At 47.6% G+C, this 24,163-nt stretch overlaps 1 protein-coding gene across 2 annotated transcripts in view; it reads left to right on the top strand.

Moving 5' to 3' along the window:
• The window catches only part of UBTD2 (ubiquitin domain containing 2), a 39,862-nt gene that overhangs the window by 14,204 nt on the left and 1,495 nt on the right, over positions 1 to 24,163 (top strand). For both annotated transcript variants that reach the window (XM_063413434.1, XM_063413435.1), the window contains exon 2: positions 7,966 to 8,202. In XM_063413434.1, coding sequence (XP_063269504.1) covers positions 7,966 to 8,202 — 237 coding nt within the window. The remainder of the gene's footprint in view (positions 1 to 7,965; positions 8,203 to 24,163) is intronic.

Below are 24,163 nucleotides of genomic sequence, written 5' to 3'. Positions count from 1 at the left end.
CAAAGCACACAGAACCCGGCTGTGGGGGAGCACCTGGGACTGGGGGAGTTCTGGTGCTGCTGCCTTTCCCTGGAGTGTCCCAGGAAGGGCTGGAGGTGGCACTCAGGGCTCTGGGCTGGGCACAGCTTGGACTTGGGGATCTTGGAGGGCTTTTCCAACCTGAAGTCAGCCCCCAGTGAACTTTAAATCCCATTTTTAGCAGTTGGTGCAGCTTGCTGTGCAGGGGTCAGAGGGATAACATTCTCCAGGAGGAAGGGGATTGGTGAGCCTGCAGTTTGCAGCTGGACCTGGCTGTTCCCTCTGTGAAATCCGTGCTGCAGGTGAGGCTGGAGCAGCGGGCAGTGCCCAGCACAGGCTGTCCAGCCAGGAATTCACCCTTTGCACTCTTATCTGAGTGTCTAAAGTCCCCCTGCAAACCCAACGGGCAGCCAGACACAGAAAGGCTTTTAGAGCTTTCAAAGTGAAGCTGCTGAGTTGCATTCTTGCTCATGCTGAGATGCAGAAAGCGCTGCGGTGGGGGTTTTTTCCTTGCAGATGAGCTCTGTGCAGCTTCCCGCTGCATTCCCACAGCTGTGCCTGCTGTGGGGCTGCACTGGTGCCCAGCCCGCAGCTGCAACTGAGCTGCAGCTTCAGCCCCGCTGCAGGAGCTGCAGCAAGGCTGTGTTCCATGCAGACTGAGTGTTTTTCATGCTGCTGACAGCTCCCTTAATGGTTCCTGTCGTAGCTTTTAAAGAAGGCTGCAGAGGGGCAGGCTGGAGGTCCTGGTGCTGGCACACGGCGAGTTGGGGATGGGTAAATCTTTCTCCTGTGCTGCATCCAGCTGAAAACATCCATCTGCCACAGATAGCAGCGCTTCAGCTTGCCTGGTAAACAGTGCTGACAGGTAATTGTGTTGATAATGTCCTTCCCCGGGAGGCTGGGGCTGACCCTGAGTGGATTTTACAGCTCCTGCTGCCCGGGCAGGCTGAATTTGGGGCTCTGTGCTGGGAATAACAGAGACAGATGGGCATCCCCTGGCCTGTGCCCTGCCTGCCAGGGCTCCTTCCAGCCGTGCCCACCGAGGCACTGAGGATGTGGTGACTCCACAAAGGTGTTCCCTCCCCGAGGCGTTTGTCTCTGTCCACAGGAGCTGTTGGATCCTGAGCTTAATCAAGATGATGGAGAATCCTCTGCCCGTGCTGCCAGCAGGAGGCTGGGTGGGCAGGCAGGACTCAGGAGTACCTACAGAGCTTTTGGAAGTAATAATTGTAGAAAAAGAGAATGATTTGGGTTGGAAGGGACCTTAAAAATTGTCTTGTTCAGGGCAGGGACACCTCCCACTGTCCCAGGCTGCTCCAAGCCCTGTCCAGCCTGGCCTTGGGCACTGCCAGGGATCCAGGGGCAGCCACAGCTGCTCTGGGCACCTGTGCCAGGGCCTGCCCACCCTCCCAGGGAGGGATTTATTCCTAATATCCCATCTAAACTCCCCCCTTGGCAGCTGGGAATGTGCCCTCACATCAGACAGAATGCACTGAGCTGTTTGAGTTCTGTGTGTTCAGGATGTCCCAGGGCTGAGCAGATCCTGCCTGTGCTGGGTGAGGTGGGGTCCTGGATCTGGAATGCCACAAAGGGAGCAGATTTCAAAAGCTGAAGCTTTTATTTCTTGCTGCAACATCGCTGGCTCCTTCGAGGGGTGATGAGTGGTGAGCTGCCCGAAATGTCCTGGTTTCTTCTCAGTTCCTGCTGAAAACGATGGGAGAAATGGAAAATACAGTGGAATAGCTGGTAATTAGAGCCAGGTTTTGTCTTTGTCCAGCTCATTCCTGCACCCTCGTGCTCTCATGTTTTATCTCCCATGCTGAGAAGCCTCTGGATGGACCCGGAGAAGGTTCCATGGGTGGCAGAGGCAGGGATGAGTTGTGCATGGAGTTCTCGTCCAGAGCTGCCTGGAATTACCAGAGGAAATCACATTTTACTCCTTGCAGCCTCTTCTGAGCGATTTTTGGTGTTGGGTAAGAACTGAGGGGGAGCAGGGAAGGATTCCCTGCCCAGCACTGTGTGCCAGGCTTGGAGCACTGGGGTGGCACCGGTGATTGATTGTCCCCCTTGTCCCCAGGGGCACCACATCCATCATTTATCTCCAGCCTCCCTTTAAGTGCTGCTGCTCTTCCCCTCTCCATCTGATTTTTTTGTTGTTTATTTTCTTCCTTTCTTCACCTCCTTTCAGGTTGGAGAAAGGGGAAATTGCTCAGGGGTTGTCTGGGGGTTTATTTCTTGTGTCTCTGCTGGGTTTGCTGCTCTGAAAAGCTTCACAGTTTGTTACTTGGCTCCAAATTAATACCTTTGCCTACATTTTTATAATATTGCTTGGAGTCTGCAGCCTGGTGTTTTAGTACACAGCTATTTCAAGATATAACTTGAATTTCTACCGGGGAAGCAGTGTTCATTTTACCCTCATAAAAAACCCATAAAATTTGAGTTAGTTTCAAGCATTATCTTTCTGTTTATCTGTTTTTATTTGGGGAGTTCACACAGGCTCCCTAGAAATGTTAATTGATTTCCTTGTTAGGAAAGCCTGATTGTCCTAATATTTCACGTTTAATTCTTTGCCACTGTCCAGTGCCACTTCAGTTCCAAAATCCCCTTCTTGCCTTGGAAAAATGTAACCACCTTGAGAAGAAAATTGCTGAAAATTAGCGATAAACAGATAAAATTCTGCCATTTCCCTGTTGTTGGGTACGCCTGTGCCATTTAATGTAACTTAAATTGTGTAAGCCTGTGTTGCTTAATGTAATTCAAATTGTCTGCTGCATAAATGTGATGAATTCTCCCTTTCTCCCTCCCTGTTTTCCCTGGGTTTTTGCACTTCTCCTTTGTGCTGGCTCTTCCAAGCACTGCTGTAATTCAGGATTACACCAGAGAGCAGCGCAAAGAAAATGTTTAGGATGAACTGTGTGATATTGATGCCAAATTACAAGGTACCTTATGAGGAAATTGGAGCAAAATGGATTTCAAATGGGCCTCATTTGATTAAGCAGAGAAGTGCTCAGTGATTGTGGGGAGGGAAGCCCTTGGGACTATTACTAAAAGAAACTTTCTGGGTAGTAAACCATTATTTGCATTTCATTTAGGACAGAAAAATACTCTGTTAGCAGCTGAGCCTCAACAGGGGGAAGCAGTCTGGTAATGAAAATAGTTTTGATCATTGGTACAGTTTGTAAAACATTTCCTGAGCTTCTCCTGGCTGGCTGCAGGTCGTTCCTGAGGTTTCTGCAGCTGGACATCCCTTCTCTGCTGGAGCTGGGAGTGTTTGCAGCCTCAAACCAGAGCTGGCTGCTCTCCCCCCTGGGCTCTGCAGCTCTGGGTCTGTGCTGTTCCCTGCACAGTTCATCATTCCCGTCCCTTTTCTGTGGACACCCCTCCAATCCCATCTTTTCCATCCATCTTTTCCTGAGCGTGTCATTCCCATTCAGAGGGATTTGTGGTGATTTTCTTCTCTTGGGCATTCCTGCTCTTTTCCTCACAGGTCACTCCTCACTTTTTTATCTCTCACCACTTCAGCAGTTGGCTTCATCTCTTGGATATTTTCTTAATCAAGACAAAGGAAAAAAAAAAAACAAATAAAATATTATCAGATCTTGCCAGATTCTCCCATTACAACATTTCCCAGTTTGGATCTTGCAATATTTGCCTGTATGTGCTGGTCTGTTCCTCCCTGGCGCTGCCTGGGTGTGTGTCTATCCTCCCACAAACCTGCAGGGATTGGGAAGCACAGCCAGGCCCTGTTCCTGCAGCCCCAGGATGCAGCTGCTGATGGATCCATGAGGATTTACAGCCTCAAGTGGAGCAGGTCCAGCCCAGGTGGTTCCTTTGGGTGGGTTCTGGGTGCCCTGGGTGGGTTCTGTGGGCCTGGAAACTTCTCCAGCACCAGCCTGGGCCAGTTTCCCCCACTTTTTACAAAAGCTGTAAAAGACTAATGCTGCAAGCAACATATGCTTGTGTTTCCAAGGGAAAGGGAGAGATTCACTGAGGAGCACTTGCAGGGATGGAACAGCCAAATTCGGTCCTAATTTTATTTTTAGAAAGAGGTGAGAGATGTTCAGAGGAACGGGGTGGGAGGGAAAACTCACGTGAGGCTGATGGCAGCAGAGGTGTCTCCAGAAATAATTCAGATTTGAGCTGGGCTGCTCCAGGTGTGGGTCTCATGCAGGGTTACCTGGGGAGGAGGAGGAAGGTGCAGGTCACAGCTGCAGCAGAGATTCTGCGCTGTGCCACGTTTGGTTTGACACAAAACCCTCTGAGGCTGGAATATTCCCCATTTGATGATGGAACGCTGTAATTCAGGGGGTTATAAATCAGGAATTACGGATTGTGGAGCTGGGTATTGGCTTTTAATACAGGAATCTTGTGGTGGCAGCTGCTCCTGCTCATCTGGTGCCCCTCAGAAGAGACACCAGTGATACCCACAGTGATACCCACAGTGACAGCGACACAACAAACACAGCAGCTGTTCCAAAGAACTTCCACAGAGACATTGCTTGACATCCTGTTAAGAAACTGATTTAAATATCTGGGTCTATCTGCATAAGCTGCCTCAAAAGGAGCGGAGATAACCTTACAGATTCATTGCTTTGATGGGAAGCTGCGGGGAAGGGGAAATAAATTTACAATTCAGGTTATAAAACAGTCAGCGAGGATTGCAGAAATACGTTTTTCCTTTTGAAAATGAGACTTTGTAGTCTGCCAGGAGTTCAGTGGGGCAGACAGGAGTAGCTGCCTCGAGGATCCCAGGGATCTCTGCCTGTGAAGGGAAATGGGTGATGCTGCTGGATCCTACAGGAACAGCCCATGGCTCGTGTGCCACTGGTCTGGGGCACTTGGAGGCATTAAACAGAATCATTAGGGGGGGAAAAGAACCCCAAGAGTTTGTGTTCAGTCTCTGATCCATCACCAGACGTTGGCAGGGGCTGCCAGGGAGGTTGGGATCCCCATCCCTGCAGTGTCCAGGGAATTCCAGGCTGTGGCACTCAGTGCCCTGGGATGAGGTGGGGATGGGGATTGGACTCGATGGCCTTGGAGGGCTTTTCCCCCCTCGGTTCTGTGCATTTCTTGCCCTCTTTGGGGTGCACAGCCCCACCTGCACACCTGAGCTGTTGGAACAAGAACAGCCTAACTTATTTTGGAATGTCATGCTGATATTTCACTTCTTGAAAAGCAGACCAGTGCTGATTTCCATATTCCCCTCTAAATAAATCCCTTGCCAAAAAGATCAACCACTGGCCTCTGCTGAGATGGTGACTGAGAACTGCTTCAGAGAGAACGTGCCTTCTTGGCATTTAGAAAACAATTCCTGCTTTCGAGCAGGGTATTAATAATTTCTTACTCATGTTGAAGTGATGTAAGATGAAAAATTAATGTGGATGCTGCTCTCTCTTCTGGATGGTGCGAGCTGGTGGTGCCTCTGATGTGCGTGGTCTTAAATGAAAACCTTTTCTTTGGAGCTCTAATTTCCTTCCAAAGTGAGGAGCAGAAAACTGACACTGTAAATACTTCTAAGTGGTTCAGAATGGTGATGTTTGTTTCTTTATCAGCCTTGTTAACAGAAGAGGGGAAGTCCTTTGATGTGGTCCAAAAGTTTGGTTGTAGAAAATCGCATGTTTTGCTTTAGTGACTAAAACATGGGCTGGAAAGAGAAATATTTGGGCCTCTTTACACATTATTTTTTTCACATGGCCAGAGTTTCTCACATCCTTTCTGCCCCATCTATCCGCAGAGCTAAATAATGAATATTTCTTCAGGGAAGGCAGAAAGCTTTTTGGGGATCCTTGAAGCACTTCTAATAAATGATAAACACGCCAAAGATCTTTTCAAATACTGGCTTGTGCTGGAGCCAAGTTGTGTTTAAAGGCTTAGTACAGGGATGGATGGCTTGTTAGAGTGGATTTGGCTTTTGAGCCGTTTGGAGAGTCACTTTCTTCCACCGCCCTTCCTTCCAACTGGGAAAAAAAGTGAATTTATCACCGTGTTTCTCATCACTGCTGTCTGGGTGGGAAGGATGGGATCTCCAGGGAGGCTGTGAGGATGTGCTGGGGTGAGGAGCAGTAAATCTGGGGGCTGTGTGGGGCACAGAGGGGAGCAGGGACAGGAGAGGGCTGCTGGGTTTGCAGCAGGGCTGGGAAGTGCCTTTAACCTGCCTCCATAATTGATGTTTGGGGACAGGCAGAGCCCCTGTGGGAGAAATCAGCATCCACTGCGTGGACGTGCAGACAGATGTGAGCTAAAGTGGAATGGAAAAAAAGACACCCACTGACCCAAATTTCTTGCAGTGTCCTCTTCTGTCTGGCTGCGAATGTCACGCTCTGCCTGCTAAGCCTTAATAGGGAAACAATTCCTTGCTGGAGTGTTTTCCCACAAAATGTTTGTAGAATTTTAGAATGTGCAGGGTTTAATGTGTAACCCCATTGTTTGAGGCTGCCCCAGCATCATCTTGCAGGCTGGTTGTGCTCAGCTGAGCCCTGGACTGGGAGAGGCTGGGCCCTGCCAGGAAATTTGGGTGTTTGGTAGACACGGGGTTTGCTGCTCTGCAGTCTGCTCAATGCTCAGCACCCCCTTGGAAAGCAAATCCCGTGGAAGCAATCCCCTGGAAACAAAAAGCAATAAATGTTTGTGGTCACTTGAAAGGCTCAGAAGTTTGTGGTGGTTGGGTTCTGCGCGGGGGAACAGCTGGGGTCGGTGGACGTGGGCCGTGCAATTGGCATTTCTGCTTTTAATTAGGAGCTGACTTTGTTTCTGTGCAAATGCATCCTCCAGAGGAGGCCACCAGGACTGGAGGGATGGAGGGAGGAAAGGCTGGGAGAGCTGGGATGGTTCAGCCCAGAGAGGAGAAGCTTTGGGGTGAGCTCAGTGTGGCCTCGCAGGGCCTGAAGGAGCTGCAGATGGAGAGAAAGGAAAAGATGGAGAGAGAGAATTTCCAAGGGATGGAGTGACAGGACACAGGGAATGGCTTCAAACTGACAGGGAATTGGTTCAGATTGGATATTAGGAAGAAATTTGGCCGTGTGGCCCCATCCCTGGCAGTGCCCAAGGCCAGGCTGGATGGGGCTTGGAGCACCCCGGGGCAGTGGGAGGTGTCCCTGCCATGGCAGGGGTGGAACAGGATGAGCTTTAAGGTCCCTTCTAGCCCAAACCATTCTCCCACATTTTTTAATCCAAGGAAAGCTCATTCCTCTGCACAGCTGCCAGTGTCACCTCACTAGCAGGAATCCTTTTCCAACCCCTCCTTTCCATGGCTGCCACTTGGGTGTCTGTCATCCTGAGGTATCCAGGCATTCCTTGGTGCTGTGGGGTCAGATTGAATGAGGGTGTGTGGCTGAACCTCCTGTGGGGATTTGGTCTCCCTAAAACCTCTGTGAGCTCGGAATCTCTTGCTGCAGCACCAGGCACTGACTGGGAGGCGAGCAGGGAGTTTTAATCTGTCAACTTTTATACCTGTGTGATAACCTCAAAGTGGCTATTACACAGAAATGGCTGTAGTTAAAGGGAAACAAATGGCTTTGTGTTTATTGAGAAGGAGGAAAACGCTCTTTAAACCTTGAAGGATTCCTGGATTTCAAGGGAAATCAGCAAGCAGGAGGATGGATTAGTACAGAAAGTCAGACGCTAATTAAAAGTCGCAAATGACAATTGCAGGGCTCACATCTACATCACCTTCCTTCTGCTCAGCTCCACGGAGGTTTGAGCTCTTGGGAAACTCCTGAGTCTGGTTTTGACCATCCAAGACTGGCAAAACCATATATAAATGAAATGGCAAAACCTCAATAAATGAAAGCCTGAACCATATTTGAATGACGCCCCTCTCACGGCATCGCTTGGAGAACAAAAAGGACGAGGGCTCCAAATTCAGCCCTGTAAATCCCAGCCAGAGCAACCCAAAGGGAATCCCGTGGTGTTCTTTTGATTAATCCCCTTTTTATTTTCCCCCCGCAGTGGCTCTGGGTCGGAACCAGCCCCTGAAGAAGGAGAAGCCCAAATGGAAGAGCGATTACCCCATGACGGACGGGCAGCTCCGCAGCAAGAGGGACGAGTTCTGGGACACAGCCCCGGCCTTCGAGGGCAGGAAGGAGATTTGGGATGCCCTCAAAGCTGCCGCCCACGCCTTCGAGAGCAACGACCACGAGCTGGCACAGGCCATCATCGACGGGGCAAACATCACCCTGCCCCACGGTACGTGCAGCTCGCCCGCGCCTAAGGGTGGAAATTGTGATTTTCTACCCCAAAAAAGCAGTGGTGGAATGGTTTAAGGTGGCTGTGTTGCAGTGTGGGTGTGCTCCTGTTGGGAGTTTCTAGGAGGAATGGTGGTGATGTGCAGAGGGAGCAAGAAAATCTGCTTTTTTTGGTGGTTTGGTCCATGGGAATGCTCAGGTGGGGTCTGATCTTTACAGGCTGCACTTGGGACTTGCTGTGATCTCTTGAACACCCGGGTGCTCCAAGGCACCATTTTCAGAATTTCTTTTCCAGCTTCTCTTTGTAAGGAAGCAAATAATTTCTCCCTCCTGATTTTATGGGTTTCTTTGGCATTTGAACTGTTGAGCTTTTTAAAACTTTCTCATCTGAAGAGTCTGAAGAAAAATCCCCCAAAATTTGGGGCTGGCAGTCTGCTGTCAGATCCTGTGTAAGATAAACTGCAAGGTCTAATTTTGGGTGCTTTCCCCTTTGTTTTGTTATTCTGAATCCTGCTGAATAAGGTTTTTTTTCCAAGCTATATTTCCCTCACCCCACAACTCTGAAATTAATCTCTGCCCTATATTCCTACTAAAAATACAGTGAGAGGGGGCAGGCAGGAAGTTCCTGATCATTTTAAGTCACCATTCAGATAAATGGAAATAATTAATAACTCAGAAATTGCATTTTTGCAGACCTGAGGGAGTTGCTACATTGTTTTTAGTTACTGAAATAGAAATTGTCAATGCCAGGAAAACTCAATTTATATATGGGGAAAGTGGAATAAAATACAGGTTACCTTTCACTGCAGTGCCTTCCTCACATCAGGCTGCAGCCCTCAAAAATTGTCTTTAATGTGGGAAAATTCCTCTCTGTGAGGGTCTGAGTCTGGTTTTGACCATACAAAAGCCTGGCAGAAATTATCTTTATAATTATTGTTATAAAATATTATAAAATAATAAAATAATATTGCAATGAAATTATTGTATTATAATAATTGTTATAGAATAATAAATTATGATAATAATATTAAAATTATTGTAATGATTAGAATAATATCATTATCCTAACAAATGAAAATCTGGAACCAGGAGCAGCAAGAGGGATATTATTTCTAGAATGGATTTGATGAGCCCCCATTAATGAGCTGTTTTGGCAGCACTGGGTGGTGCATTCAGCTGAAATGTCCACGAGCACAGATGAGCAGCACTTCAGGGGAAAACATTCAATTTGTGCCATCAAATCGTGCAGAGAAGGTGTTGGGCACGTTGGGAGTGGCACAGCAGCTTGGGCTGCGAGGGAGGGGGTTAAGAAATCCAAAGTTAAAGCGGTTTAATCCTGCCTGGAGGCTCAGCCTGGCTGGGGGGTCACAGGGGGAGTCCCCTGTGTGTCTCAGGGAAACACAGGATGTGCAGTGTGCAGTTTCAAGGCTCCCAGATTTGGGGAAATAAAAGGATGTGAACTCTTACATTTGTTTTTCCACTCTGGGGGCCCAGAGTGTGGCAGGGAACCACTGGCACTTCTGAAATTCATCTTTTATCCCTTTTTTTTTTTTGTCTGAAGCTCTTTACCTTGTCGGAAAAACCCCTTTTCTGACCCAGCCATGGGGCTCCTGAGAGGGATTTTAAAGATTTTATTCCATTTTCAGTCTCTTGAGAAGGGTGAGATGGTGCAGGTGTTACAATTCACACCATCACAATCAGATCCAAACTATTTCCTAATTCCAACCCTTGATAAGCGTTTTTTGGACTATCAGCTTTTGCCACACCATGCTGCTAATGCTTCTAAACCAATCATTTATTAAAATACCCCACTTGGGTCTTGCTACAATACATCTTTTATAGTTGTATTTCTCAAAAATATCTGGTTTATTTGCAAGATCATAATTTGAAGCTTGTTTTTAGTTCAATTTCTCTCTCAGCAGTGTCTGTCCTATCCCATGGCCTTTCTCAGTCATCTCAGGGTTTGCACAGAGATGCACAAAACCCTGTGAGCTTTCAGAATCCTCCACAAATGCATTTCCCACGTATCTTACCAGGCTCTGCCTTCTGTAGAAAGGTTGGGATGGAAAGGAAGCCCCAGGCTGGGCCAGGGGAGGCTCAGGGTGGACAGCAGCAGGAATTTCCCCATGGAAAGGGAGCTCAGGCCTTGGCACTGCCCAGGGAGGTTTGGAGTGCCCATCCCTGGAGTGTCCCAGGAATTCCTGGATGTGGCACTCATGTTCTGTATTCTTGGTGGGAATCTGAATATTTTCCCAACAAAACCCATCATTTATTGCATAAATTCCTTTAAGTCTACAGAAACAAGACTGTTCACTCATTTTTCCTTCTGCACAATGCTGCAATGCCACGGGGGCTGTGGGGTTCCCTTTCATTTATTTGCTGTGTGCACGACAAGAGGCTTAAAAAGAAAAACCCCAACCCAAGCCTTGCATCCACATTTTTGTGTCCCTGTGTTCCAGCCGTGGATTCCTGGGAAAATGAAACCTTGCAGGAACTGGAGGAGTGAGGAGAGGGAGTAAGGACTGACAGATACAGATTCTGCACATATAGACTGGGGCTTAGCTGATGCTGCAAAAATAAAATTTGCTTTTTTATTCCAGAATCCTACAGGAAAGGGAGGGAAAGAAAAAAAAAAAATCTCTTCTGAGGCTGCTTTCAGGCAGATCTGTCACTTGTCTGGTGTGAGGAGGACTCTCACCAGTGTAATTTTTCTAATGGATGTCTTTTGCTGGCTTCTGTTGTTAAAAATAGCGTGTAAGAAGTATTAAATAAATAAATAAGCTGGTGGGATGGGCTTAGCACTTCTCATCTATCTTGGGTGACTCTGTGGGATGGATTTAAAAATAGAAATAACGTTATCACCAATTTATACTTTTTTTTTCCCCTCCTCCTGTCTTAAAGTAGCACATCCTCTATATTTTATTAATGAGTCAATTGAAATTTAATGAGGAAGAGTTTTCCATACTTCTCAGCTATCAAACAGGAAATCTTGGAGTGTGTAGTATTTTATAATAATGTTAATGCCGAGGTGAACTCGGCCTGCAAGTCATTAATATTAATTGCAATCTGGCTGGGGTTAAGTGGAGTTTTTAAATTCCAGGATGGGCACTGCATGTGCTGCAGAGTTCCCAGGATATTTGGGGTTGATATCTCAGGGGTTGCATATTTGCAGCCCTTGCATTGTTTTGCTTTGTTGCTAAAATATAAATTGGAGATGGCAGAAAAACTCAGTTTGTCCAGGGGGAGGCTGTAATAAAATGCAGGTTACCTTTAACAGGTAATAAAATCCAGGTTACCTTTAGCCTTAAAGCCACTCCACCATCAGCTTTGGCTCGGGGGTGGTTTTAACCCTTTTGAAGGCAATAAATTCCAGGGTGGACACTTCACCTGCTGCAGAGTTCTCAGGGTGTTGGGCTTTAGCTCTTTTTGTGCTGTTTGAGTGATAAAAGGTTCTCCCTGCTGAATTTTCAGCTTTTCTGGGCCTTCAAACCCAGCTCCTGTGGCTCCAGCTCTGGCTCTTCATTGGCTGAGATTCCCCAAAGTGAGGGTGGGAATATTTCCCTGGAATACTGGGGAGAAATCAAGGCCACCACTGAAATATTCCCGCTCTGAACAGAGCATTTTCTTCTCCTTTGGGTGAAACATAAATTAGAAAAGCATAAAATAAGTCCTAAATAACATCAAGAAAACCCCTCAAAGCCAAGAGCAGCAGTGTGGGGAAGGCACAAAGTGTTTCCCACAAATTCCTAATTCCAGCACAGCTCTGCTAATGAAGTCACACCCAATCCCAGAATTAATTAGGTTGGAAAAGATTTCCAGGACTGAGCCCAGCTTGTGGCCAGTCCCACCTTGTCAGCAGAGCAGTGAGTGCCACCTCCAGATCCCCCAGTCACAGATTCATCAGGTAAGGCCAGTATTGCCTCAAAAAGCAGAATTCCAAGCAGAATTCCCTCTCTGGAGCTGCCTCTGTGATTCCCAGGAGGAACACACAGCCCAGGGCATCCCCAGGGATGGGCACTCCACCACCAGCTTTGGGCTGTGGGTGTTTTTATCACTCATCACTTGCACTCACTGGAAAAGGTTTTCCTTTGCTATGTTGAAAACTCCCTTTTTATTTATGTTGATGAAAATCTCCATTTATTGAGTCCATTTATTTGATTTTATGTTGATGGAAAGCTGAGCTGTCAGTGCGTGCTCACAGCCCAGCAAGCCAAGCATTGGTATTGAAATTTGCACAGTAATTCAGAACTATCTGCCACAAAATGCTATAAAATACAGGAGGTTTTTAACACTGGCCATTCCATGGATGGCTCCTGTAAATTAAACAGCCCCAGAAGTGGAACTCTGTCATTTTGCAGTGCTTTTTGTGTGCTGGCAGTATTGGACTTACCTGTGGTATTGATGAATTTGTGATGGACTGAGTCTGTACAGTGAATTTTGCTGGGGCATCTTTAGCATTTAAATTGAATCCCCTGTGAACTGCTGCCCTCAAAGCCACAAGGTCCTTGTGGTTTTTCTTCCTCTTGTCCCTGAAAATTGCTGTATCCATTGCTGGGAATCAATGAAGAATGTAGGAATTGCTTGCTTGTCTGAAGAGGCTTTTTAATTATCATCAAAAATCACATTTTTGATGGATTACATTCTCTACACACATGTAGAACTTTGTTGGACAATGTGTTTTTCTGTGAGGATACCAAACCCTCGCTCAGGTTTCTCTAATGCCCCTTTAAAAGGGGACTAAATGATATTTTGGTGACTGTGGCTGTCTAATTTTAGATTCCAGCAGAGTTATGAAAGCTTTGGGAGGTCTGACTATCAAAGCCTGTCTGTCAATATGATCAGCAGAGGAAAATGCAGGCCATGAAAGTTAAGGAAACTCTAAAACCTGCAGTGAATACCATAAAATTTACAGCCGAGCCTCCTGCTTTGTTGCTTTGGGGGTATTTTTGACTAAACCCTGCTCAGGAGACAGCAGTTATTAGTTTGAGGGGAGCTTTTTCTGGTTTGTTTTTACTTCAGTTAAAAAAAACCACCCAAAAGGCAGGGATTAAAGCCCAAAATTGCTGCAGTCTTGTGAGGAAGCAGACAATCTGCTGCTGGCACTGGGGCCGTGTGTGCATTAGGAGAGTGCTTTTATTTTGCTTTTTCTTCTGCACATCCTTGTCTATTTTTGAGGGGTTTTGACGTCAGGTCCCCTCCTCAGGCTGAGCTGGGCTGAAATGGGGAGTGAATTCACTGAGTATTTCACAAAAGGGCTGCTCTAATCCCTCCCAGCACCCAGGGCTGCTCTGGGGAGGGGCTGGGAGATGCATCCCAGTTTTGGTGCTTGGCACCTCAGTCTTGGGTGCCCTGGGTGTTCCAGCCTGGTCACACCTGGCTCTGCCAGGCAGGGACAAGTGGGACAGAAATGGGGCCAGCAGTGGCCCTGCTGCCTGTGCTCCTGCTCCTGACAGGCACTGGGGGAGCCCAGCTCATCCCAAATCCATTTCCCAGAGCAGGGGACTGCAGCTCATCCCAAAATCCATTTCCCAGAGTGTGGCAGCCCAACTCATCCCAAATCCATTTCCCAGAGTGTGGGAGCCCAGCTCATCCCAAATCCATTTCCCAGAGTGTGGGAGCTCAGCTCATCCCAAATCCATTTCCCAGAGTGTGGGAGCCCAGCTCATCCCAAATCCATTTCCCAGAGTGTGGGAGCCCAGCTCATCCCAAATCCATTTCCCAGAGCAGCCCAGCTCATCCCAAATCCATTTCCCAGAGTGTGGGAGCCCAGCTCATCCCAAATCCATTTCCCAGAGTGTGGGAGCCCAGCTCATCCCAAATCCATTTCCCAGAGCAGCCCAGCTCATCCCAAATCCATTTCCCAGAGTGTGGGAGCCCAGCTCATCCCAAATCCATTTCCCAGAGTGTGGGAGCCCAACTCATCCCAAAATCCATTTCCCAGGGCAGCCCAGCTCATCCCAAATCCATTTCCCAGAGCAGCCCAGCTCATCCCAAATCCATTTCCCAGAGTGTGGGAGCCCAGCTCAGCCCAAATCCATTTCCCAGGGCAGCCCAGCTCATCCCAAATCCATTTCCCAGAGTGTGGGAGCCCAGCTCAGCCCAAATCCATTTCCCAGAGTGTGGCAGCTCAGCTCATCCCAAATCCATTTCCCAGAGTGTGGGAGCCCAGCTCAGCCCAAATCCATTTCCCAGAGTGTGGGAGCCCAGCTCATCCCAAATCCATTTCCCAGAGTGTGGCAGCTCAGCTCATCCCAAATCCATTTCCCAGAGTGTGGGAGCCCAGCTCATCCCAAATCCATTTCCCAGAGTGTGGGAGCTCAGCTCATCCCAAACCCCCGGAGCAGCCCTGGCTCCTCACCAAGTGTCTCCTGCTGAGGAGGAATCTCCCAAAGGTTCCTCTCTCAGTGCCAGGCACAGGAATTGCTTTTCCATAGGAGTCTCCAGGTCAGTGAGGGATCCTCCCTCCGGGCTGTGCTCCCTGCCTGGGTGTGGGATTACCCCACAGCCTGCTCAGTGGCAGCTCCTCCTCCTCTGCCCTCTCTTCCTTTGGTGATTCTTGGCCTTTTCTGTGTCCATCACACCTGAAAAAAATGGTTTATTCCCCTTGGGAATGGCCATGGTTCTAGCAGAGGATGTGCTTTGTTGTTGTCTCTCCAAATTCCTCCTAACCTTGAAAAAGCATCACTTTCCTCAACAGCCTCCTCCAGTGAGGATGCTGCTTTCCATCATTTCTGCTGTGATTAATATTTTTAAAATAGATCACAACATCCTTTCTGAGGGATGCTGAATTCCCAGGGTTTTCTTCAAGTGGAAGGAAAACGAATCAAATCCTCAGATGTGAAGCAATTATGGCTGGCTGGAATATTTATATATCTAAGTGCAGGTTAGCAACTCTCAACCCTGCAAATAAAAACCCCACTTATGGCTCCGTCCTACAGTTGTTTTCCTTAAATACCTTTAACTTCTGCTCTTGTGTTTTGAAAGGTATTTTGAGGAGCTTTGTCAACACAATTCCTTGGACTCATCTCAATTCTCTTCCCCTGTAGCTCTTGCCTCTCTGTTTCCTGTCTTTGGTTTCAGTTTGTCTTTTCTGGTGTGGGGAGGATGAACACTTTCCAGAAATGCTGTTTTAGGGGTATTTTTAACCATTAATGTGTGACCAGAAAAACTGCAGCTAATTCCTTTAAGGAAAAAAAAAAAACAAAACAACAAAACAAACCAAAGCAACAAACCCAAGCTGACCATGAGATGCTCAAAATAAACCCAGATTTATGACAAAAGAGCATCTCAAATCCCTCTGTAGGAAGCTGCTGTTGAGACAGGCGTGTGTCTGGTTGGGTGAATTATAATCCTGTGGTATCTGATGGTGGTCAGGACATGGTGTCTGCTTTATTAAACATGCCCCAGGAGTGGACATTTACTCCATTATTGGCTGCTCACAGCGCAGGAGCCGAGTATCAGCTTCATCTGCCTCGCTGTCTGCTTGGGAAATGAGAAAAAGAAATATGAAGTGCTCCGAGTGTAGGTGGGAAATGAAGTTTAAAATTTCCTCAATCCCCTGAGGATTCCAGCTGGAGCCCCCTGAGCCTTCCCTGCTGACCTGCAGGGGTGGCTGTGCTGGTTCTGGATTTGTGTTTTGCAGTAAATTTGGTGTTCCTGGAGGGGTTGGTGTCCCCGGATTGGTAAATTGGGGACCCTTGGGGTCTCACCTGCTTTGGCTCATCCCGCTCCTCCTGCATCACCTCCCGTTGATTGTGGCCAAAACATTTGACATCTTCTGCTGGTTTGGCTTCAGGAATTTAAATAAGAGTAGAAAATAAATAGTAATTTTCTCCAAAACCAAGGCAAAGCTGTTGTTATGGCCAGAAGTGTCTGAGGCCCAGCAAGCCTCTCCCTTTAACCTTTTCAGGGCAGGTAATGCTGAGGAAATCCTCCTGAGGTGTCACAGACAACATGGGCAGCACTCAGGAGGTGTTTTCAGTATTTTGAAATATTCCACAACCTCCTTCAATGAATACTCAGCCTGATAACTTCCATTCATTCACTGGGTGTGTTACAGACAGCCTGACCTCTGGAAAAATCCGAATTTTGAAGCATCTTCTTGCACCTAGAGCTGGGAGCTGCTTTCTGCTGACAGTTATCTCTGAGAAAGTTATTACTGAGAAAAAAAGCTTTCATTTTTCTGCTGAGCCACGTCTGAGCCCAGCCCAGAGCAAGCAGTGTTTGGTTTGCAGCTTTATTGCAAAGAAAACCTGCAGCAAAATTAACTCCTGTGTTTCCATGCGTGTTTTGACTCCCTGAAACTGCACAGGAACAATGAAACCTCCGAGGTGTTTTTAATAACTCCTGAGTGACCAAGGAAGGTTTTTTAATGGGAGGTCACAGCTCCAGCAAGGCTTTGGATTTTTAACCTTCCTGGGTCTCACATCTGTGCAGCCTCTGCTCCGTGCACATTCAGGGCACGAGGCAGCACCAACATCCAATCTTCCATCTTTATGCTTAATCAATCCTTTGATTAATCAATCCTTTTTTATTGTAAATGGGGGGCTCAGAAGGAGCAGCACTGTGCAGGTGAGGAGCCAACAAAGCAGGGCTGCTGCCTCAGGTCTGCTGTGACCTCCTTCAGTCCCCTCCACGCCCTCAGCCTTGTGCTGGGGGTTCATTTCAGATGTGGGCACTCGTGTGGGGTCCTGCCCTCCCTGGAGCCTGGCACGATTTTACTGGTGATCCTTGGAGAGTGAGAGTGCAGATGAGTGACCTGCAGGGTTATTGCAAAGAAAACCTGCAGCAAAATGAACTCCTGTGTTTCCATGTGTGTTTTGACTCCCTGAAACTGCACAGTAGCAATGAAACCTCCGAGGTGTTCTTAATAATTGGGCAGGTCTGGGGATGTCAGCACAGGGGGCAGCAGGACCTTAGGGTCATTCTGTGCCCTGTTTCACACATTTGTGTAGTTTGAGGAGTTTTCCACCTCTTGTTCTCCTTGCAGGCAGCTGGGAAACTGCTCCACACTCCATCACAGCCAGCTCTTGGGTGTCTCACCTGCTTCTGGCTCATCCTGCTCCTCCTCCATCACCTCCCGTTGTTTGTGGCCAAAACATTTGGCATCATCTGCTGGTTTGGCTTCAGGAATTTAAATAAGAGTAAAAAAATTATTATAATTTTCTCCAAACCCAGGGCAAGTTTGGTGTTCAGTCTGAGGGGTTCTCGCTGCTGCTGCTTTACCTGGAGCTTTGACAAGTGCTGTATCAGCCCAAATTTCCTTCCAGATCCACTTGGAGCTCAGACTAAACCCTCTGAAATGTCATTTTGAGCAGGCACAGGTGGGCAGGGGATGGTTTGGAGCTCCCTGCCTGTGGTGCACAGGAGCTGGAGCAGCTCTGTGGTCACAGACTGAACATCCCAAGGAGTCGTGGTCAGACTGTGCCTCCTCCCTCTCTGCAATTCCCTGGAATGAGGCTGGGGTAGGGAGGGATCAGGAGGAGGGGAAAGGGCCAGGGGAGGCTCAGGGTGGACAGCAGCAGGAATTTCCCCATGGAAAGGGAGCTCAGGCCTTGGCACTGCCCAGAGAGGTTTGGAGTGCCCATCCCTGGAGTGTCCAAGGAATTCCTTTGGCACTTTGGAGACTTCAGGGACAAAATCTGTGTTTGTGGTTGGCCATGAACAGGAAATCTGTCAGGTGGACAATGTGAGCTCCCATTTGGTTTTCCATTGGAGCCCTGGCAGGTCTGGGGTTTGGGGTGCTCAGTGCCAGAGGTTCACTCTGCATTTACAGGAACAGCAGAGTAAAAAAATCAATGGTAACCACAGCAGTGAGAACTTCTGTAAATGTGGGTTCATCCTCAGCCTGAGCAGGTGACCTGGGCACTGAAACACTGCCAGGGGAGCTGTGCTGGGAGGGATGCAGTGCAGGTGATGATGATATTCTGCTTTCCTTTTCTCCTCCAAAACCCTCCAGCCCCTTGAAGAAGCTGGATCATGCAGAACAGCAAATGGAAATGAAGAGGGTACACAGAGAAACTCTTTTACCAACCATTTTATTTTTAATTTTTTATCCACAAAGCCTGTCTAGACAGGCATCTATTTTCATGACATGCAAAGCAGAGTAGTAGATGAATGCTTCATTAGTAAAATGACTTGTCATCTTTGAACCCTGATGGAATATCTCTTGGAAGCTGTTCCTTCCATGCAGAGTCAGATCCAAGTTTTACAGGGATGTGGAAGTGGCAGTACATATGGTGCTGTTAACACGACAAGTACTGAGCATTAATGCATAATTGCTTTATTTGTCAAAGCCAGGGATAGAAAACTGCACAGACTGGGGGAATCTGAGCTCTGGTAAAGCTGTTTTAGGGAAGGATTAGGACCTTTGTGGAGGTTGCACTGCTGGGAAGTTTGGAGCTTTCTGGTGTGAGTCCCTTCTTCCAGCTCCTCTGACAGGCTTTCCCCTGCTGCTGCTGGCTTTGGCGGGGATTTTTAAGAGGAATTTTGAGGGGTTTGGTTCAGGGCCCTGAGCAGCCCTTTCCAGAGTGTCCCATCCCTGTTCCCTGTGCGGATCCCTCTGCTCTCCCCTCTCCAGCACAGGGGGCACAGTAAGGGATGCACACCCAGGGGCTGGGGCTAAATCTGAACAGGAGGGGCTCACTTATTCCTCTGTTACAGAAGACTCTGTTAATTATCTTTCACCTTCAGCGTAGTTAATTAGTGCTAATGAACAAAGTGATGCTGGTGCTCTGCTGTATAAAAGGGCACATGTGCAGCAGGCTTTTCCCAAAATTTGGGTTGGAAGGGACCTTAAAGCTCATCCAGTTGTGGGCAGGGACACTTTTCACTCTCCTTGCTTTTCCCAACCTTGCCCTGGACAGTTCCAGGGATGGGGCAGCCACCTGGAATTTCTCTGGACAGCCTGTTCAGCCAGGAACCTGCCCCGAGTTAGGCTGAGCTCTGCTTAGTCTGAGGCAGGGTGCCTTGGATGCACCTGAGGGGTCTTTGGTTGGGTTCTCCAGCTGGGATTCACTCTTTAAAAAGTATTATTTTGGTGTTACAGCATGAGGAGAAACTTCTTTCTGTGGAGAGTGGCAGAGCCCTGGAAGAACTGCCCTGGGAGGTTTTGGAATTCCCTCTCTGGAGCCGTCCCAAACCCACCTGGATGTGTCACCTGCTCCAGGTGACCCTGCCTGGGCTGGCTGATCTCCAGAGGTCCCTTCCATTCTGTGACTGCAGGAGGAGCAGCTGGGGGGACCCTTGAGGCTGGGAAGGATGTCAGGCTCTCCTCATTCCCCCTTTTCAATCCCTGTATTCTCGTGGCACTTCCCACAGTGATCTGCTCCTGGAGCCCGGGCATCTCCTGCTGCCTCTGGGAGTTGTTTTCCAGCGTGGAAAGGAGCCAGACCAATAATGTTCCCATAATGGAAGAGCTGTTTCTCCGTGGATTTGAATTGAGGATGATTAAATGCTGAATGTTCATTATCTGCAAAGCCCATTCTTGGAGGAGCTGCAGGGACAAGGGCAGGGTGGGGATGAGAGCAGAGCACTCAGCCCTGCCTTGGGAGCCAGGCTGCACCTTTGTCCAGGAGCTTTCTGGCACTTCAAATCTGCATAACCCATGGAAATTTCCTGTGGAGGAGCACGGGAGGGGGTTTATATGGTGGTTTATCACCAAGGCTTTCCCCCACACCATTAATTTTTGTAGCTGCTTTGTTGTTCCCTGCACACGGTGCAAGGCAGGGACTTGCACGAGTGTTCCCACACATTTCCCTCTGGAAAACAGGCAAGCCACGCTGGCAGCAGCAGCCTTGCACCCTGGCAGGGATGAACTGAGCAGTCCCTGTTGGGGTTGAGCTTTTTTGGTGTGAATTCCTCCCAATCTGGGCTGTCTGGAGGTGAGTGGGGCAGAGCACTGTGTGTTTGCTCGTGTCCCAGCCCTGCCACGTGCTCCTGATGTCAGCACAGGGAGGGTTTTTTCCTTATAAAACCTCGTATTTCCCAGCTCAGCCCTGCAATCAGCAGCTAATAAAGATGAAGAGGTAATTCAGCTTTTCTGCCTCATCTTTGCTCCTTAGGAACTGCTCTGCTGTAAGACCCCTTTGTTTTCCTACTGAATTTCAGACATGTGTGATTTATATTGGGTCCAAATCAATACTGCTCAGGTGAAAGCTCTGCAATCCCCAATTTGTTCAGCTCGGCTTTGGAGTGGAGATTTTCAGTCAGAAAAACAACTGAACCAGCTGTTCCTTGGGCAAATGTGTAATACACAGACAGGCTCCTTAAATTAGCTGAGTCTCATTGCAGTGCTACATTTTGGGTTGTGTTGTCTTCATTTCTCTTCCTGCAGCAAATCTCTCTAGGAGAAGGGAAAAAAAAAAGATGGAGATCTGCTCAGTTCTTAAGTTTTTGGTGTTTCTGAGCAATTCTCCTCAAAATTGCTCTAAAACTTGAAGGCACTTTATGAACACAAAACAAGAATTTTCCTGCTTTATTGAACAGCATGGTGTGCAGCTGAAGGAAATGCCAAAATGCCATTTCAAGTGCATTAAAACCTTTGTGTTTTCAGGTGAGTGTGGCCATATTTGCCTGGCTCAATAACTCCTGCAAACGTTGACCTTCCTGTCATCGAGATCTCTTAAATTTCTGGTCCTGCAGGAGGATAAGTCAGTCCAAACTCTGAACTGCTCAGGGGTGGAAGCAGCATTTTAACCAGTCCTTTTTAGCATTTCCCCTTCCCAATCCAGTGAAATATCCTCGTAATCTTCATAAAACAAAGGGGTTTTTTTGTGGCTGGCAAGGCAATAACTTCAAAATGTTCCTGTTCCTTATGCTTGATGATCACATCTGTTTATTTTTCCCTCTGAAATTCTCAAGCTGTCTCCTACCTGGATAACAACCAGCAAGAATCTCTGCCTTGTAGCTCCTTCCAGAACTCCTCACTCTCCAAGCCGGTGTTCGTTCTGAAATATTAAAATAATCCCATCTGCTGTTGGTTTTTTTTGCATTTTATCTTCTTGTCTGCCACCCTTCCTTCCTTCCTGCTGCTTTCCTCCCGGAATCTGCCCCATCCAGGGGTTTCTCTGGGTGATCCAGCGGTGAGAACCCAAATCCTCCAGGCTTTGGCAGCTGAACCTGCTGTGGTTTGGGGAGGGAAAGGGGAGCAGGGAAGGGAATTGGGCTCAGCTGGGATGTGGGGTGGTTGTTCTGCAGCTCTGAGCATCTCTGTGCTGCCTTTTCCTGCATCCTCCCCGTGCTGGGAGGACCCTGCTTGCCTGAGGAACAGAAAAACCTAAAAACCCTCTCCTGTTCTCCACTTGCTCATAAAAACTTGGTGTTCTTTTAGTGCCCCTTCCAGCTAAGTGTGGTCCAAGCTGCTGTGTCCTGCAGGCAGGACCAGAAACTGAGTTCCAGTTAGAACAGCAAAGTGAGGGAGGTTGGGATGTTTGATTTCCTGGGATTTCCAGTTAGAATAGCAGTGTTGGGAAGGTTGGGATCTTTGATTTCCTGGGATTCCCAGTTAGAACAGCAATGTTAGGAAGTGTTCTCTGGTTGGAATCTTTGATTTCCTGGGATTCCCAGTTAGAACAGCAGTGTTGGGAAGGTTGGGAGCTTTGATTTCCTGGGATTTCCAGTTAGAACAGCTGTGTCAGGAAGGTTGGGATGTTTGATTTCCTGAGATTTCCAGTTAGCAATGTTAAGAAGGTTGGGATGTTTGATTTCCTGGAATTCCCAGTTAGAACAGCAGTGTCAGGATGTGTTCCCATCTTGGGAAGTTGGGGGATATTTTCACCAGGGTGAATGAAGATGGGATTCCTGGTGAGGTTTGCAATAACCTGTTCCTCCATTAATAATTTTTTATAAACAATTTCTCAGTCTGGGATGGGACTGTGGGGTTTTATTGGCAGGAGCTTTCTGCTGCTGTGTCTTTTTCTATTTATATATATATTTTCTTTAGCTGCAGACCTCCAAGTTAGCTGCTGTTTGAGAGGATTTGTTTTAATATTGCTTATCTGATGATGATTAAGGAATCCAGTGTTTATAGCATCAGCTTTGACCTCCATGTTAGTTCAGCTGGGCAACCAGATAAATGATGAGGAAATTCCTCAGCAAGCTCCCCCCGTGTTATTTAAAATTAACTCTTGGAGGTGCTCTTCTACAGCTGAGGCATTCTTTTTAAGAGAAGTGGCTTTGGAAGAAATTTTAGCTGCTTTAGCTACATTGAAAGGCTGCTGAGGTTTGCATTTTGGCTTGTTTTTAGCAGCAAACTTGTTTCTATGTCTGGAATTTAGTCCCGGGACATTGAGGAAATAGATGAGGAGTGAAATGGATGTTGTAAAACAAAACTGAAGTGTGGGAACTTCAGCCTTGGGTCTGTAAATGACAACCATAAAAGGGTTTGGGTCCAACACAGCTTTGATAAAAGTTGGTTTGCTCTGAAATTCCTTAATGGTAAAACACTGTAATGGATTGATGTAATTATTTAATTTTATTTCCTTTTTTTGTTTGGTTCTCTCATAACTCTTAGGGCACAGATGCCTTGGTGCTACCTGTACAAAGAGAAAGCCTAAAACATTGACCTTTTGATTGATTTCCTCTGTGTGTTTTGACAAACACGAATTATCCTTAAAAAAAAGAGGATTTCTGTCCAAAAGGTTTCCAGCAGAAGATGCTGCTGTCACACTGGGCTGGGTGACACCACATATCCCTGAGTTACAATTTTATATTGTGGTAATTTTGCTGCTCAAACAGCAAAGTTTAAGACTACTCAGTGTCAGCATGATAAAAAAAAACCTCCAAATAAAAACCCCCTTAGTTTCTAACAAGGAGCACTTCAGTGTTGTGTGCAGGACAGATTCAAAGAGGTTTTCAATATTCTGTAGCTGAAGGATTTGGCTCCTCTTCAAACATTCCCAGCTCCACAAGGATGGGTATTTGGCAGGTGACTGTGCCCCGCTGGGGGCAGAAATGTGGAGATTGGTTCTGCAGGTAAATTCAGACAAATTCCGACAGGGGAGAGGGGGTTTAACCCCAGGGATTTGGGATTCCTGCTGGGATTGGGGATGCAGCGTCCTCAGTTTCCCAGGCTCTGCTTTCAGCCCTCTTTGCCTTTAATTCTTAAAACAGCACAGAAAATGTGCTGCTGCTTTCCTAGGATAATACTTGACACCTATTTTATAAAGTAAAAATCTCTTTTATAAAGTTACACTGTGAAAAACTCAGCCTGTATTTGATACTTCAGCACATGGGGGAATTCCTGAGCACCCAGGTTATCCAGATTATCCCAAGGGAGTTTGGGGAGACAAAATTCCCTCCTGGCACTGCAGAGCTTTGACCGCGGGGGTCAGGGATGCTGTGGGAATGCAGAATCCGTGCTGGGGTTGCTGCTGTGGTGGTGATGGAGCTGCAGCCTTGGGTGGCCGTGTTTGTTTGTCCTGGCAGTGCTCACTGACACACCAGGCCTGTGGAAGGCGTTCCAGCAATTTGGGGATGTGTGAGCAGTCACAAATTCCTCCTTTCACGGCGCTCTCCTGCCTTTTCACAGCAGCAGGAACTGGTCCAAAGTGGCATTTGCTGGGTGCACACTTGTCCTGCACCTCGGCCACGCTGCTGCTGAAAGATCCCCCCTCAAAATGACACAGGGGAGCACATCCCCATCCCTCCTCCCTGCTTTGGGAGCTTATCCTGGTTTACCTGGAGGGAAAGGAGGGGTTTGATTTCTAGGGGGTGCTTTTATCTCAGCCCCAGGTTTGTGTATGCAGACAAGGTGGGGCATTGATGATTCTTGTCTGGTCCTTTACACTTTTGGTGTTTTCAGGTGAGTGTGGCCTGAATAACTCCTGCAGAAGCTGACCTCCCTGTCATTGAGATCTCTTAAATTGTTGGTCCTGCAGGAGGATAAGTCCAAACTCTGAACTGCTTAGGGGTGGAAGCAGCATTTTGAGCAGTCCTTTTTAGCATTTCCCTTTCACTGTGAA

This window comes from Prinia subflava, chromosome 16 (assembly GCF_021018805.1).
Source record: "Prinia subflava isolate CZ2003 ecotype Zambia chromosome 16, Cam_Psub_1.2, whole genome shotgun sequence".
NCBI lineage: Eukaryota > Metazoa > Chordata > Aves > Passeriformes > Cisticolidae > Prinia > Prinia subflava.
Note: the sequence above shows the minus strand (reverse complement) of the source record. Positions and strands in the feature narration are given on the sequence as shown.